This window comes from Sphaeramia orbicularis, chromosome 12, assembly GCF_902148855.1.
Source record: "Sphaeramia orbicularis chromosome 12, fSphaOr1.1, whole genome shotgun sequence".
In the NCBI taxonomy this organism is placed as follows: domain Eukaryota; kingdom Metazoa; phylum Chordata; class Actinopteri; order Kurtiformes; family Apogonidae; genus Sphaeramia; species Sphaeramia orbicularis.
The window spans coordinates 42,845,818-42,861,448 of record NC_043968.1 but is presented as its reverse complement, the minus strand read 5'-3'; the positions used below and the strand labels follow the sequence as shown (position 1 = coordinate 42,861,448).

At 38.0% G+C, this 15,631-nt stretch overlaps 1 protein-coding gene across 2 annotated transcripts in view; it reads left to right on the top strand.

Annotated features, from left to right (window-relative positions):
• iqsec3a (IQ motif and Sec7 domain ArfGEF 3a) overlaps positions 1–15,631 on the top strand; it is a 95,581-nt gene that overhangs the window by 33,414 nt on the left and 46,536 nt on the right. For both annotated transcript variants that reach the window (XM_030150316.1, XM_030150317.1), the window contains exon 3: positions 13,915–14,578. In XM_030150316.1, coding sequence (XP_030006176.1) covers positions 13,915–14,578 — 664 coding nt within the window. The remainder of the gene's footprint in view (positions 1–13,914; positions 14,579–15,631) is intronic.

Genomic DNA, 15,631 nt, shown 5'->3' with positions numbered 1-15,631 from the left:
AAAGCACTTACACCCAATAGATATAATTCTTTATTGCCAGACTTCAAGCAATATAATAAATGCAACATACTCTGGCTGGAAACCAGAAAAAAGTGCAATTAAGGGTATTAAAGTTGTTGTATTAACTGGTGGAGGTGCACTGCTGCCTCATAGCAAGAAAGTCCTGGGTTTGATCTCAGTGAGGATTTGGATGTTTGGATGTTCTGCCTTTGTCTGTGTGGGTTCTCTGCGGTTACTCCGGCGTCTTCAAAATTGTTCAAAGGTGTGAATGTGAGAATGAATGTTTGTTTGAAGTTTTTTTTGTGTTATTTTTCAAAGGGACAGTGCATATTCATAAACACAATATGTGTTAATATGCAAGATTATAGTCAGCTAATTTCCAACAACATAGTTAACATAAAACAGTACAATCCAGTACTTCAGTACATAAAACAGTACAATCCCATGTACTCTAGTCTGTATACGTCAGCCCTGAGATGAACCTGTGGCACATCCACGGTGTACCCCGCCTTCACCCGATGGGAGCTGGGATAGACTCCAGCATCCACGCAGCCCACTGAAGAATTAACCGGTTTTGAAAATGAATGAATATTAACATGGTTGATTATGGGATGGACCTACAGTATATGGAAAAGAATATGCAGGGGCACGGTGTAAAGAAATTTCCATTTACCCTTTTCCATGGATTAATATATTCATAATTTCCCTTCTAGTGTCTTGTAGCATTTTTCACTGTTTGACTCTTTATCTTGCATTTCAAAATATCAATGTAGTCTCTTTTCTCCTCCTCCACTTGTTATGTATGTAAACTTTCAGCATCAGTATAACCTATAGTTTCCTTGCATTCTCCATTAAAGTATTAATTTGTTGTTTTTTTATATAGCTAATCTATTAAACACAAGCTCCAGTCCTGTATTGATAACCCACTCTGACATAATCTACATTTAATTTCCTTGTACTATCTATTAGTCTATTAATGTGTTGTTTTTATATAATCTATTAAATATAAGCCTCAGTCCTGTACTTAGACGTATTTTTTTTTTCATCCTAGTCATTCCTCAACACCTCCCATTTGCAGTATCTTGTCCTGTGTTAATATTCTGGCTAACGTGAGATTTTCATTTCAGTCTAGTTTTTTCTGTGACTAGTCTGTAAGACTTTCATTTCAAAATTTTTTTTTCTGCTATCAAAGTGTCTCAGGTTCTCAGCTGTGAGTCTTAATCTGCGACATCAGAGAAATAGGCAGATATTAAGTGCTCGCAGCTTTAGTTTGGCCACACTTTTCCATCTTCTGAATGTAACTAAAGTCTGAATCTCCCTAGAGCAACAGTTCAAGTGGAAACAGCGTCTATATCCACCTTAATTTGAATAAACTGGATAATTCAAAGAGAAATTTAATTACATTTCAAAGTGTAATATCTATTTGCATGTTCACCTACTTGACTTACAGTCGCTCCCAGGACAGTATGTATCATGGAGGGTGCTGCGGGTGCTTCATCATCTCCCGTTTAATAAATGTACAAGTAATAAAAAAAAGTTATTTCAGTAAAAAGAAAAGTTTTAATCATTGTCAAAAGTTGTGCCCTGGTGAATTTTTTTCCCACTTCGGACAGAAATGTGCAAACCATGGAGCATGTAAACTCTTAAAATGATGAACCTTGGTAAAGTTTTTGCTCAGTATTTCACTGTAGGATCACACACGCTCTTCATGCTTTGATTACACAGGAGCATAGTGTATTATAGAGGTTCAGTATTTTCTAAACTTCTACTCAGTCGACACTTGTGCAGATGTTATCCAAATTAATACCACTCTCAATGTTTGGGCCCCTTATCCACATGTAAACATCATTTAAGGTGGCAAAAACTGACATAAAAGTAAAAATTAGCAAATCTCTCTCTTACAGTTTGCAATTATTATAGAGGAAATAACTCTCAGCAAGGCGGAAGACTTACTCTAAATACTGTTCAAACACTGGTCTTACATATTTTTCTGTACTTCTTAATACTGTTTTCAGTGAATGCAACTTCATATTTTTGTACTTTTTATTTCTTCCCTTTAATCCTTCCTTTTAAAATTACCATTCCTTATGCTGCTGTAACAATGCAAATTTCCCCAATGTGGTACTAATGAAGGATTACCTTATTTTATGTGTATCCATGTGGACACGGAAAACAATGGCATCACACCCCATTTTGTGTGTGTCTTATTGTTTTGTGTAATGAACCTGCACCTGAAATATCAAACACTATGTAAATCAATGCATGACCTGCAGTAGATCAAGGTTGTACTTGACACATACCTTTAGGATCGGCGCTGTCTTTGTCTGCTACATCCAGTATTAACCGTAGTGTCCACAGTTTTAAATCCAAAAGAAATAATGGCTTGTCCAAGGGTTTGTACCACTTTATAGTCATGCTTACTTTGTTATATAAACAGATATTTTGTAAAACAAATGTTGTGTGAAGAAAATATGTTTTGAAGAATATCCATGTTAGCTTTCACAGCAGGGGCTTTTTCATCTCTTTTACTTAATTTGCTTAATTTGCTTTTCATAATTTCTTGAGCAAAGCAAACAGTCACTTCATGTTACTGAAGTTAAACCAAGGCTGGCAACTTTGATCATAACTACGTGTAGTAAACTGTGATGAATAAAACACTTTTCAGACACAATCCTCTTTTTATTCCTATTTATACACATCAGTAATCACCTTTGACCAGGTGTACTGATTACATACTGAGTCCCAGTTACACTTTATCAACCAAGAATAAATCACATGGACAGTCATTTAATGAGAAGAAATTTACTTAACCCATAAAGACCCAAACATCCACCATCGAACAAAATCATCTACTGACCTAAACTGTTTAATACCTGTTGATGTATTAATCCTATCAATACATGTAAATAATTGGTGTCAAATGCAGTTTGTTGTCTTTTCATGGTCATCAGATATGACCCATTTGGACGTTCAGAGGTTCCATAGTGAACGTAGAAACACCGTCATTTTGTACATCATTGGCTCGCCAGTAAAACCCATGGGGTTTGATTAATGACAGTGGATGAACACACTTGGTTTATGTTCAGTTAATGATATATTTGCTGAGAAAGTCACTTTTTCTTCAGTTTTCTCTGTTTCTAATATAATAACCCTCAACTTTAATCTAAGTTTTTATGAACATCTACATGATCAGTAAATTAAATATAGGAAAATACATGATTTACACTGAAAAAAATGCAAAACACAGAGGATAATATTATAATAAATGGTGATAAATCACCTAAGAAAAGGTGAAATAGAAAAACAAAGTCATTCAGGAACTGCCACAGAAGTAACACCAGGTCTTTATGGGTTGAACTTGTAAACTTGTAACAGTGTATAAGAACATACAAGGGCCAGACAGCATTAGTAACACCATGTTTTACATTTCAGATTGTTCCCTAAGCTGATTTTCTCAAGCATTGTGACATATAACATGACATGTTGTTACATGTGTTACAAACTGCCCTGATAATCTTTTTCTGTAGCTCTTAAGCAGATTTAAGATGTTCTCACATAACTGCACATTCATTCTGCCATGCCAGAGTTGATTTGTACTTGTTTAAAGTCATTTGTTTAAAGCAATGTCCAAATTTGCCTCATACAGAGCCTTTTTCATGTGATGCTTGCAGTCTTGAACTTAAAAGGTCTGTGTTGCTTTGAATGAAAACATGACTCCAGTATTGGGAAAGTGCCTGAGGATATTTTCAAATGTGTGCAAGAGGAAGAGAGAGCCAAATAAGGAAAAAAAACTGTTATTTCTCCCTGACGGGCCACATAATAGGCAATTAGCTTGTGAAATCATCAGGGTGGGGGGATGGCTCAGTGGTTTGTTCCACTCACAGTGAGGCAAAGCAGCATCAGCTGAGTCCTTTCTCAAGGCGGTTTTATTCTTGAACACACATTTTCTTTCTGCCTCTTTCTGAGGCCGCCTTAAAAAGTGTAAAAAAAAAAAAAATAGAGTAGAGATTTTTTATTTCTAATGAGATGTGAGTAAGCTTGAAAACTGAAAAAAAAAAAAAAAACTAAATCATGCTTTGCACATAGCAGAGCTCTATATCTAAAAGTACAGTTTATATAGAATTTATTTGCATGAAGATATGTTTCATTTCAGTATATTTAGCCTGGTCCAGAACAATCTCACCATCTTAGACAGTGATTAGTGTTAGTATGTTAGCATATTATCTCCTTTTCAGAGGAGCTGCATAGATCTTATTATTAAATAATACTCTCCAAAGTTTCCTACTCAATTGCAATTTATTGTAAATTTCCCCAGTATCAGTTTGATTAGGATAATTTAATGAGAGCATCTGTTAGCATTAAAAGGGCTTGGTAATGTGTTTATTTACGTCTGTGTGTAGGGATTCTTTTGTGTTTTTACACTGTAGTGTTTGGCTTTAGTCCATGTTAGTTGCAGAGTTTCTGTAATGTGTTGTTTTCCTGTAACTGAAGGAGTAATAATGACATGTGAAGAAGTCTCTGGTTTGGCTTCTGAACTTTGATGTGCAGTGAGTCTGATTTACGCAGAAAGAAATACACTGAGTGTACTGTTGTGGTTCATTATAAAGCTCCAGCACAATAAACTAAGGAAAGCGTGAATGAGTGTGTATCTCATCAGCTGTTGTCAAAACATTGCAATAATATGGTCCAAAAGTATGAAAAAATAAAGAGTTTCTGGTCAGACATCAGCTCAACAAGCCTTCACAGACAGCCTGAGTTTCCAGAAACCACATGAAAACTTGTTATAGTTCGGTTGTAACTCGCATTTAATAAGAGGTGAGAATATTAATAACTGAAATCATGGATTTTGACTGTACCTCAGATGATCTTTTAGCTAGACTGCTTCTGACCTTAAACTTTATTTATTTACAGAAGGCCAAACAAGTTTATATTATCAGATGCATTCTATGGAATTTATAGTTACATACTGTATTTACAGTCATTATTCATATTGAACAGAATCACTCTTCACTGCAAGTACAAACATTATGAATTATTGAATCTATGAAAATCCATAAAAAAAAAAAAAAAATCTAGGTCTGGGTCACAGGGGCAGCAGCCTCAGCAAAGCACCTCCCCAGGGAGGCATCCTCACTAGATGCCTGAACCACCTCAACTGGCTCCTCTCTACATGGAGGACCAGCGCTTGAGTCTGAGTCCACCCCAGATGTCAGAGCTCCTCACCCTATCTCTAAGGCTGAGCCCGGCCACCCTCATATATATATATATATATATATATATATATATATATATATATATATATATATATATATATATATATATATATATATATATATATATATATATATATAATGATTATCTTATTTACTGTGGACCAACTTTGTGATCTTGTCTAATGAATATATGTATTTTCCCAACTTTATACGTCCTGATCTTTACATAATTCATTCTCTGGAAAAAATGTCATTTGGGTCAGCATTTACAAATCTGAAGAAGGTAGCATATTTTGGAGAAGAGATGGTTAATGTCCTGCAGTATTAGTTTCATAGATGATATTCTGTGATACTGAATGTACTTTACAGATGTTGTGGCTGCCATTTTTAGATTTGTTTTGGTGCATCGACAAAGTCCTGCCTTCTTGTTGTGGACGGTTCATATATCCGTACTCTTGGGGAGTGTCAGCCATACATCTGCACTGCAATATCCACTGCCACTGTCTGTCTCACTCTTCTTTTGTTTTATTCTCCTTCCTCTGTCTCTTGCTGTCTCTTTCTCCATTTTACCAACATCCTGGGGCTACAGGTTTTGAAGAGATTCAATCTGAGATCCTGTCTTGCATTTTTCACAAGTCCAACCTGTTTTTATACACTGTGCTGTGTTGTTGCTCCAATGATACTTCATTGACATTGCATGGAAATGCCCTCTGTCAGGATGCACACATTATGTGTATATTAGTTATGTTAGTATGTATAAGCAGTTTTAAACAAATACCCTCATTCAGACTCATTCACTAAAACAAGTAAGTCTGACTACTTTACTGTAGGAAGCAAGAGCCTGTTTCTGCCGTATCCTGTTTTATAGACTTACCTCAAACTGCTCACTCAATGACGCCAACCATTGAACCTGACATTAAAGAACTGAACTGACTGATTCTCTGGCTTTTAGAGACATAACCTGGTCCACAATGATCTCAGTTTTTTCCTGTTGACATGAAGTGTTCAAAATACATTTAAAAATACAGTTTCTTTTGTATCCCAGACACACTCTACTGCTTTCAATATAAATAGTGCCATTTATGAGCCATGTTGTCCATACGAAGTGAACACTGTATTGATTGGCCTCTCCATAACCAATCCATCACTTCAAGATTGATCACATGAGGTGAGCGGAAAGCACAATGTGGGTACCACCTACCATGCACCACTGCACCCCTACTCAAGGAGAATTTCATAGCATAGATTGGGTCTTGCATGGTAAACTCCCACTTTCAGACATCAAGTCATAGGATCTTCCCAGTACAGTATAGTATAGAAGCATCTTTTCCTCTGGGAACAAAGAAAGCATACAGAGGCACTGTAAACTGTGTGACTCATCCAGTTCCTATTTCATGATTTAAACATGTCATGGCTATATTTGTTACACTATAGGATACACTATAGCTTCTGTTAGCGTGGCCAGGAATGGGCTGCTGGCTCTGTGGAGATTACACAACATGCAGAAAGCTTGTTAAATGATTCTTCAGTTCTTTTCTGGACCTTGTTGTTCTCTTTGGAAAGAGAGGGTGGCTCTTAAGGGAGCTGGCTGCAGATGTGAGAGGGTACAGTAGTGTGTTTTCATTTGACCTTGGCCACAGAGGCGCAAAGTCAAGATGCAGGTCGAGATACAGCGACACTCAGGTTATAGAGAGATTCTGCACTGTTAAATTAATAACTTCATTTTAGGCTTTTATCCCACAGATGTGTTTATTTGTTTAATTCTTATTTCAATAGAGTGTATGTGATGTAATTACTAATTAGGTAAATTTGCTTACTTTTGTCTGTAGCAAAATTGCACATTGAACAGATCTGTCTCTTGAATATAGTAATAGATATCAAGACTTTTATTTGCAATTGAAGAAACTAAAGAAACAAATTCAAGTCTGACACTGGCAAATAAAATGCTACTTCTTAAAGAAAAAGGAATAAGTCCATTTGCTGCAGTTGTCAGAATGATGAATTTGTTGTATTTTTCATTTATTAAGAGGGAGTCTCCAAAGTTTTTATTTTGTATTAAAATAAAGATAAGGGACTTTCAGCTCACCTACTTCAGTTCAATCAATTCAAAATTGATTTACCATCAATCTCCAAAAATGCTGCATTCCCATAATGCTACTCTTTTTTACCCCTGAGATCCTTTCTGTCCTTGAGAGCAACCATTAAGCCGTCACTAGGGTTACTTCCTCACATTGATAAATTCCTTAGAAGACATTAACTGCTTTCCGTTACCAGTAAAGTCATCTTCAGTTTCAGTAAATTAGTGAAATTTCCCTTAAGTAGCATATTTATTATGTCTGTATTATAATTGTTGGTTCAGTGGGGTTTTTGGTTATGCATTTGACTTGGAGTTTTGTCTCTGAGCTTCTGTCACCTTCATCCTCTGCGTCATCTTCTCATTTCTAATGCAGCACATTTCACTTCCACACAGTCATACCACATCTCCCTGCAGACAGATCACGCTCACGGTTCACACACATGCACACACACTCCTAAGGATTTCCATCGGGCCTGTCACTCACTATAGGCTAATAATGTTATAATCCAGTTAAAATACACATGATAGGTTCCAGTCAACAGACTATCCCCCTGAATTATTGTAATGAAAACTTTACTAAGATGTGTCTTTTTGCTTTCAAATAAATTCTGCTCTTCAGTGAAAGGTTAAGGTCACTTATTAATATTATGAAGAGGGAAGGGAAGTTATGGATGTACTCCTTGATGCTAATTTGCTGGAAGCTGACATTGTAAATTTACACAGCAAGTTTGTTTTTTGTTTTTTTTCAGTCAGTGTGGGAAGTGAAATTAAAATATTTTGCAGTTTACAGAGGATGACAATGAGGTAATTTTTTTTGTCTATTTCAAGTATACTTTGTATCAACAACATTTATCTTGGCTGTTTTTTCTTGTGATTTAGAATGGCCGGTGTAATATGTATTTTACTCTGGCAATGGCAAAAGGATTATCAGTGTGACCCAACAAAGTGTGCTGAATTAATTTGGTAATTGGACCCAATTTCACACAAATGTGTAGTGGGATAACATGATGAAGTGATGACATTTTACAGTATATCAAAAGGTCAGAAGTCATCTTCAGTGTGATATTTTAATGTTCAGTAAAAAAAATACTTTCTGTCAATTATTGAACACTTCTCTGTGAAAGATAGATAGCATGTTTTTCCACTGGTATCACACATACCACTATAGTGATAACTTCTAATAAGTACTGACAATATGTACCTGATAAAGTCTTCACTTTTTATATTATATGAGTCTGGACAAAACTGTGTATGAGAAGGTGAGAAGCTGCAGCATAGTAACATAATAATGGAACACAAACACACAGACATTTCCTATAAAACACTTCATTTAAAAAATGTTTTTTCTCTGTGGTCTCCCTATATGCTTGAGTTTTCTGCTGTGCATGCAGCAGTAAGTCATGCTTTTCCTGCTTGCAGAGACTATGATGAATTTCAAATACACTCGGGTGATGTATTCAGCAAATTTACTCCACAGATTACCCTCACCATGTGTCAGAAGAAAGAATTATGCTTATTTATGCAGAAGCTTCTGCTCTCCAGTCGCCCTTGTGTTTGGCCTGATGAACTGATTAATTCTTTAACAAAACTATAAGTAATAGATGAACAGGAAAAAGAAAAGGGATTTAATGGAAGTGACAGAAGAGAGATTGCTGGGCTCCTGCTATATTTTAAAAAATGCCAAAAAGCTAGAAAATTAAAAAAAATCTGAATAAGTGCTTTGGAGTGATAACAATCACATGTCTTAGACTGAAAGAAAAGTACTTTCTTTATCCAGAGATGATAACACCAGGCAGCTTCTTCAGGGATCTCATTTGTGATGACTTCTGCTGATGCAGTGTTCCTCACATAATGCCCTCTTCAGCAACTCTTTGGCTGCAGTCCACCAGAGGATAGACCCCTTGACCCCCCCAGTCACAAGGTCCAATATCTCATCTCTGCTCTTGCACACCTCCATGGTGATGATGCAGCACAAGTTGTGTGATCAAGGTTAATGAAAGATGTAGCAGCCAACAGCTACTGTTTCAGATTATAATGATTTCCCTCATAAGGATGTCTGATCCATTGGCAGTTCTAGTGTTAAGACATCAACTACAGAGCAACTTCACAAATTGAGTGCCTAACTGTGTTTGTGCTTACTGATTTGCGGCAAATTCTGTCTAAGAGATAACAAATTTGTCATCATCCCATGTGGGTGACTGCAGAGACTTCTGCTTGTATTTCCTATTTTTTCAACAGTAAATGCAATGATTTATTTGTGTTTTTAAAATAATAAAAGTGCAAAAACCAGTCCTTAATATCTCATCATATGCATACTCTTGCTAGATATAAAACATGGGGAACACAGATATACACATAAGCAGATGAAAGTCATTCATGTGTGTATACTGCACTCAAATGTACTGAGCAGTGGTGTAGTGGGCCCTGGAGAAGTGGGTATGCTATCAATTTGTGCCTTGAAAAAAAAAAAAAAATTCTAAGTCGTCCAGAAAAATGGCTTGTTTTTGAAACAGTGACATGTAAGACTACGCCATGTACTTTACCCAAAAATCTGTCAGTAGTATTTGCTCACTTTTATAAAATGATCATGACTTGATCAGGAGCAGTTTGTAGGTATTACTGGTCACACAAGCAGCTGCATGAATGTAAATGTATTCAATATGAGGCAAACATAGGATAACGTTAGCCTTTTATAACATTTACCTTTCATAACATTAGCCTACTTGCACAGTTTAACTATTGGCGACAAAATCTCTTCTCCTCTAAATGTACAGTCATATGTCCAGTAGTTTAAAACAGTGACTCATTTGGAAACCATCTTAAAACTTACCTCAGAATTACGTATTCCATGAAAGTAGGCACTCTTGATGTGTCACTCAATTGAAAGATATTTATTCTACCTTTCTTGTTCGCATTTCCAATAATCACACATCTTTCAACGAGACATGCAGTGACCTGTCAATCAACTGGGGTAGCACTGACACCGGGAGTGTCCAATCAGGTTCCAGAGGTTGCCAGCGCTACTTAGCAATATTTTCCTCATTATGACCTGCCCTAATCTGCTTCTGATTAGCTCATCGGTCCTTATGCCTAAATTTAACCAATCTAATTAGTGAAGGCAGTGAGTACTAGCTAATTAGAGGCAGAGTAGGGCGGGTCATGGCTTCACTATTCGAGGGGGAAAAAATGGGCAATTTCACTTGCAGATACTACTGAATGGTACTGTTATGGAAAAAATAATACTGTACTAATTCGTCTAAAATAAAGAAGGGTCAGTTCAAGTGATCAGTGTCTTCAAGGAAGAAACTTTATTGGAGCTCCAGTAAAGGGGTACAGATCAGAAAGAGGCTCAGGCTGTCTGTCTGAGAGTCCCAAGAATCATCTGAGTTTCTGTGTCTTATACCAGAGCCAGAGGGACCCAGAACTCAGAGATAAGGCCTCTCTGAGAGTCTGTGAGATCTCAATTTTACCCCCCCCCCAAGTGTCACACTGGTCTGTGGCCTAAACACAACAGATAAGTAAGGTCATAAAAGGTTAAGAATTTACAGGTGTCATAAACTACAAAGAAAGTCATCCACTCTTATGTGGTCTATGCGAAGAGAAAGGGAATAGATGTAAAAGCCTATGTGACAAATAGAATGCATGCAAATATATATAGAATACATGTAACTTCCTCTACAGTACGTATCAGGGGGGATTTAGAAGTGAGTATACCCAATGATGACTGAAAAATAAGTAGGTATACGCCGGTATACTGCCATATACCCTGGACTACACCTAACCCTACTAACCGTCCAATACCACAAAATGACGCAGGTGATTCTTGCAGTTGCAAAGGCTGTACCTACAGAAAGCATTCAGAGTCCCCAGCAGGAGGAATCCCACTCTCTCATGCATCTTGATTCAGTTAATATTAATGTATGTTTCTCTTTTGATGATAAATGATTAGCCTTATTACTTAAAAACAAAACAAAACAAAACTGTATTTTGTTACCCGTATTGGATTGAATGGACTAGATTCATGTTGCACTTGGAGATACCTTACTTTATTAGGATGCTCAGGTGACACACCGCTTACACATTGCAGAGTGCCCACACACATACTTGGACTCACATCATGCTACAGTGCCAGCTTGTTAGTAACCGTGGCAGAAACAGCGGGAGACGTCAGCTGACACTGTAATTATATTCTGGATTGAACGCATGGAGACCACTGCGCTCATCCATCTTTAATACTGACGTATGGAAAAATTAGAGGAGAGAGAAGCAGAATCCAGAGCTCGTCTCCGCCTCGTCAGTCATGTTGACACCTGGAACCGCTCAATCTCCTTACCTGGCGGACGACAGGGTGGCAGACAGTGAAATAGTACGAATGTGTGTGCAAGTGAGATGAGTGGACGGAGAGGATGACAGGAGCTTGACAAAATGGATGAAAGGAGGAAGGATCAGAGAAGTTGATCTGCAGAGCATGAGTGACAGACTTGGAGGTTGGATGAAAGTAAAGCCGACACTGAAGCTGTTTACAATAACTCTTGAGCTGATTCACGTATCCTATACATACCCATGCACAAACACATATATTACTGCATGCTATCAGTAACGGCATGTGTCACCTCTCAAATAATCCCTTTTGAACACCTTATGCAGGTACACAGAGTCTGAAACTTTTTTTAGCTACCTTATCTGACTTTGACTCAAATCCAGCCACACCTAAACTATTGGATGTCAGATTATCTCTCAACTTACAAAGGTGCTGCAGCAAAATGCAAATAGGAAGGACTACATTTAGATTCAGAACAATGGGAAACATTGTGAGCTGAGATGGTAGGCTATGACTCTCAACCTAAAAGAAGTCATCTGTATTTCCAGGCAGGTCTATTTTTTGCACAAGAAAAGCTCACCTGCAGTAGAGTGTAGAAGCAGCAGACTTTATTTCTCCATTTATTATTCATCACTCATACAAGCTCTATTTTAAAAGTAGCAGGCCGAACTATATCCCGTTAAAGATACTTTCTTCTCTTCTTATGTGCTGCCATGTGTGATGAAAATGAGACTCCAGTGGGGGAAGAGAAGGCAGGTGGATTTTGCAACATGGAAATTTTAAAGTTGTGTATGTACAAAAATGAAATAGTTACCTGAACTATAACAGTAAATAAGCATTAGGGATACTTTTTGTCATGTATTGAAAATTTGCTGCCAGAAATACACATGTGCCTTTCTTTGATGTGCATCAGAAGCTCTATTTCATACAGCTTCTTTTTTTCAACTTTAGCTCCTCTGTAGATTTGCGCATTTCAGGTTTCTTCAGAAAAAGAAGTTTGTAGTTGCTATAGGTCTCTATCCTCCCTTTTTGGGTAATCGTGCCACTTTTCTGCATATGCCAGCCAAAGTGTTCTAATTTTTTGCTCACTGACTCAGTCTTATCACCTTGTCCAATAATGAAAAAAAGATTCTTATCTTAATTTTTGTAATAAAATGCCCCACTGTTATCTCAGCAACTGTCACCTAGTGTGTAAACGTGGTGTGAAGAAAACGGATCTTCCAGGAAAGTCTTCCATATAACATGTAGCAACGCTTGTTCAGAGAAGAACAGTAAATTTGTGCATACAGTTATTACACACTTTTCAGTTTTGTCATGGCATTGTATATTCACTGCGTGACTGCACAGAACACCAGCTTCCATAAATGGCTTACTAAACTAAAATTCTGATTTATAACCTGCAGCAATATTTTAATACACTGTACAGTAAGTTAGTTATATAAATCATAGTGTGTTTTCATAAATTAATCATGTTTTTGTGTGTCTTTTTTTTAATCTTTTTTAGAGATTTGTAAGATACTTTTTTCTGCACAATGGCATTAGTTATACCACAGTAACAGTTAAGAGCTTAAATGCAGTCAATCAGAAACTCAGTGCTTTTTCTTATTTGACATTGTTCACATAGATACACAGACGAATAGTGATTAAGCTTGTTTTTATCACAAAGACATGAAAAGAAAAGACACCAAAATCTTGCACAAGAGCGTCAGAAAAAATATCTCTGGGAAAAAGAACGCTTAAAGAAGAGTCTAGATGAACTGCTTCCAAACATAAACAAAGAAACAAAATAAATTTCCACCTTCCTTCCGGGTTGCGCCTCTTGTTGGTGATACACAGTAAAAAGCTGCCACCTCCCACACTAACACTCAGACATGCAACTCTTCACAGATACAGAAGCACAAATACACTCGAGAAGGCATTTGTATTAGTTGCATGACTGTCCCCATGTCTGCGTGTGTGTTGCGTATGCTAGATGTCAATTTAATATTTCCTCACTTTTCTTCTGATTTTACTGAATTACTGTAAACAATGATTTTATTTCCCACTGATGCACACTGTTGTTGTCCGTTCTACTATGCAGCCCAATTTCTTTTGTTTCATTGTCTGTCAGTGTCTAGACAGACAGCAGAGACAGAACAGAGCAGGTAGACAGATCAACTGGCCCTGCAGACAGTGCAGAGTGAGTGAGATCATACAAAAAAGGTCAACTTCTTACCAGTAACCCAGGCAGCCTGGAGAAGAGGTCAGAGCTCACCACGGATGCAGCAGCAACCTCACTCTGCGTTTTCTCCTCCTTTCTGCAGCGATGACCTTTCTCCAGACTCGTCTATGGGGGAGGAAGGGAAGGGAGGAGAGGGTGAGCCGCAGAGTGAGGCCGAGTCACAGCCACAGCCACAACCACATCCACAACAACAACCACAACCACAGCAACAACAAGAAGAGATCCAGCCACAGGTTCAACCACCACCACAGCCCCAGTCTGAGCCCCAGTTTGAGCCCCAGTTGCAACAACAAACTCAATCAGAGCCCCGACCTGAAGCCAAACCTCAGCCGGAAGATGAACCAAAACCACAGACTGCACCAGAGCCAGAGCCTGAGCCTGAACCTGAACCTGAACCTGAACCTGAGCCCCAAATTGAGATCCCAAGTGAGGTACCAGCACAGGATGCATCAACACCTGAGAGCAGAGAGGAGAAGTTGGAGGTGCAGCAAGAGGAGCAGAAGATAGAAGAAGCTGCAGAACCAAAGCGAAAGCAAGAGGGAGTGGAGGCGCAGGCTGACGAGCGTGAGGGTGAGGCCCCACAGGAGGAAGAAGAAGAGGAAGGGGGAGGAGCTAAAGGAGGTGGGGCAGGGAGGAGAGCCAGTCTGCACCATACAGCCTCGCCCTTGAGGGTGCAGCGCAACGGGGCCGGCTCACACTCGGCCACCTCCGACTATGAGCTGTCACTTGACCTCAAAAATAAGCAGGTAGGGTTGTGTTGTTGGGGGTTGGTGTGTTGATTGGGAGAGGGGAGGGGGCCGTAACCTTGAGTGTATCGTACATCTTGTGGTCTGACATGTTTGTGATGTGAGCACTGGTGATCAAAAGCATTAGCGCTGCAAAAACTGCTGCTTTTATTTTTATACTTTACATATTGTGAAATATATGTATATAACTGACAATGAGTTTCCTTTTTCATCATTATCATAAATCACCATTGTCATTGGCATCTTGTCATTTTCACCAGCATCCTAACATTAACGTAACAGTTTCATGTTCACCAAATCTGTATTGTTAAAGTGTGCTTCATGGACACAGTATATAGATTCTCTTATTTCCTCAGGCATTTATTGTACTGCGCTGTTGTTTGTGGGAGTCCAGTGACTAATGTGTTTCAGTTTTAGTTATTACACACTGCATTATTCGGATAATGTATACATGCCCACACATTTCTGGGTATTTTAAGGGAAGGTTGTAGTACTTGTATACCTGTATACAGTATGTGCATGAATGAAAAGCCTTTTTACTTGTTTTATTATGTTATTCAAGAGATTCACTGGGTGATAAAAAACAAACAAACAAAAAAAAAAACACAGAACAGCCTCAGTTTCTCTGTCTGTTAAGGATGAAAGTGATATCTGGTCTCAGCATCTCACAGCCAGTTAAAACTGTTACTGAAGTGGTACTGTATGTCTATGATCTGTATGTTTAAATGCATTTCCATGTTCTCATGTTTTTATCATGTTGCTCATCAGGAACCAAAAAGCCATTACATAATCATCCCTTCATCAAGAACCATCAAACATCCATCATCAATTTGCATTATCATCTATCTAACATCCAACATCCTTCAGTTCATGGATCTACAACCAGGTAAGGCAGCAGAGTCTGAGCCCTGTCTGCAGTAGACATAGCTAAAGTTGTTTAAATTCAGTGAATGCAAAGAAAATTGACAAAAGCAGAAAAATGATGTAGGACTAGAATTACTCTTCCAAGAAACTGGTCACTGAAACACATGTATTTTGGTGAGATGGTCAGTT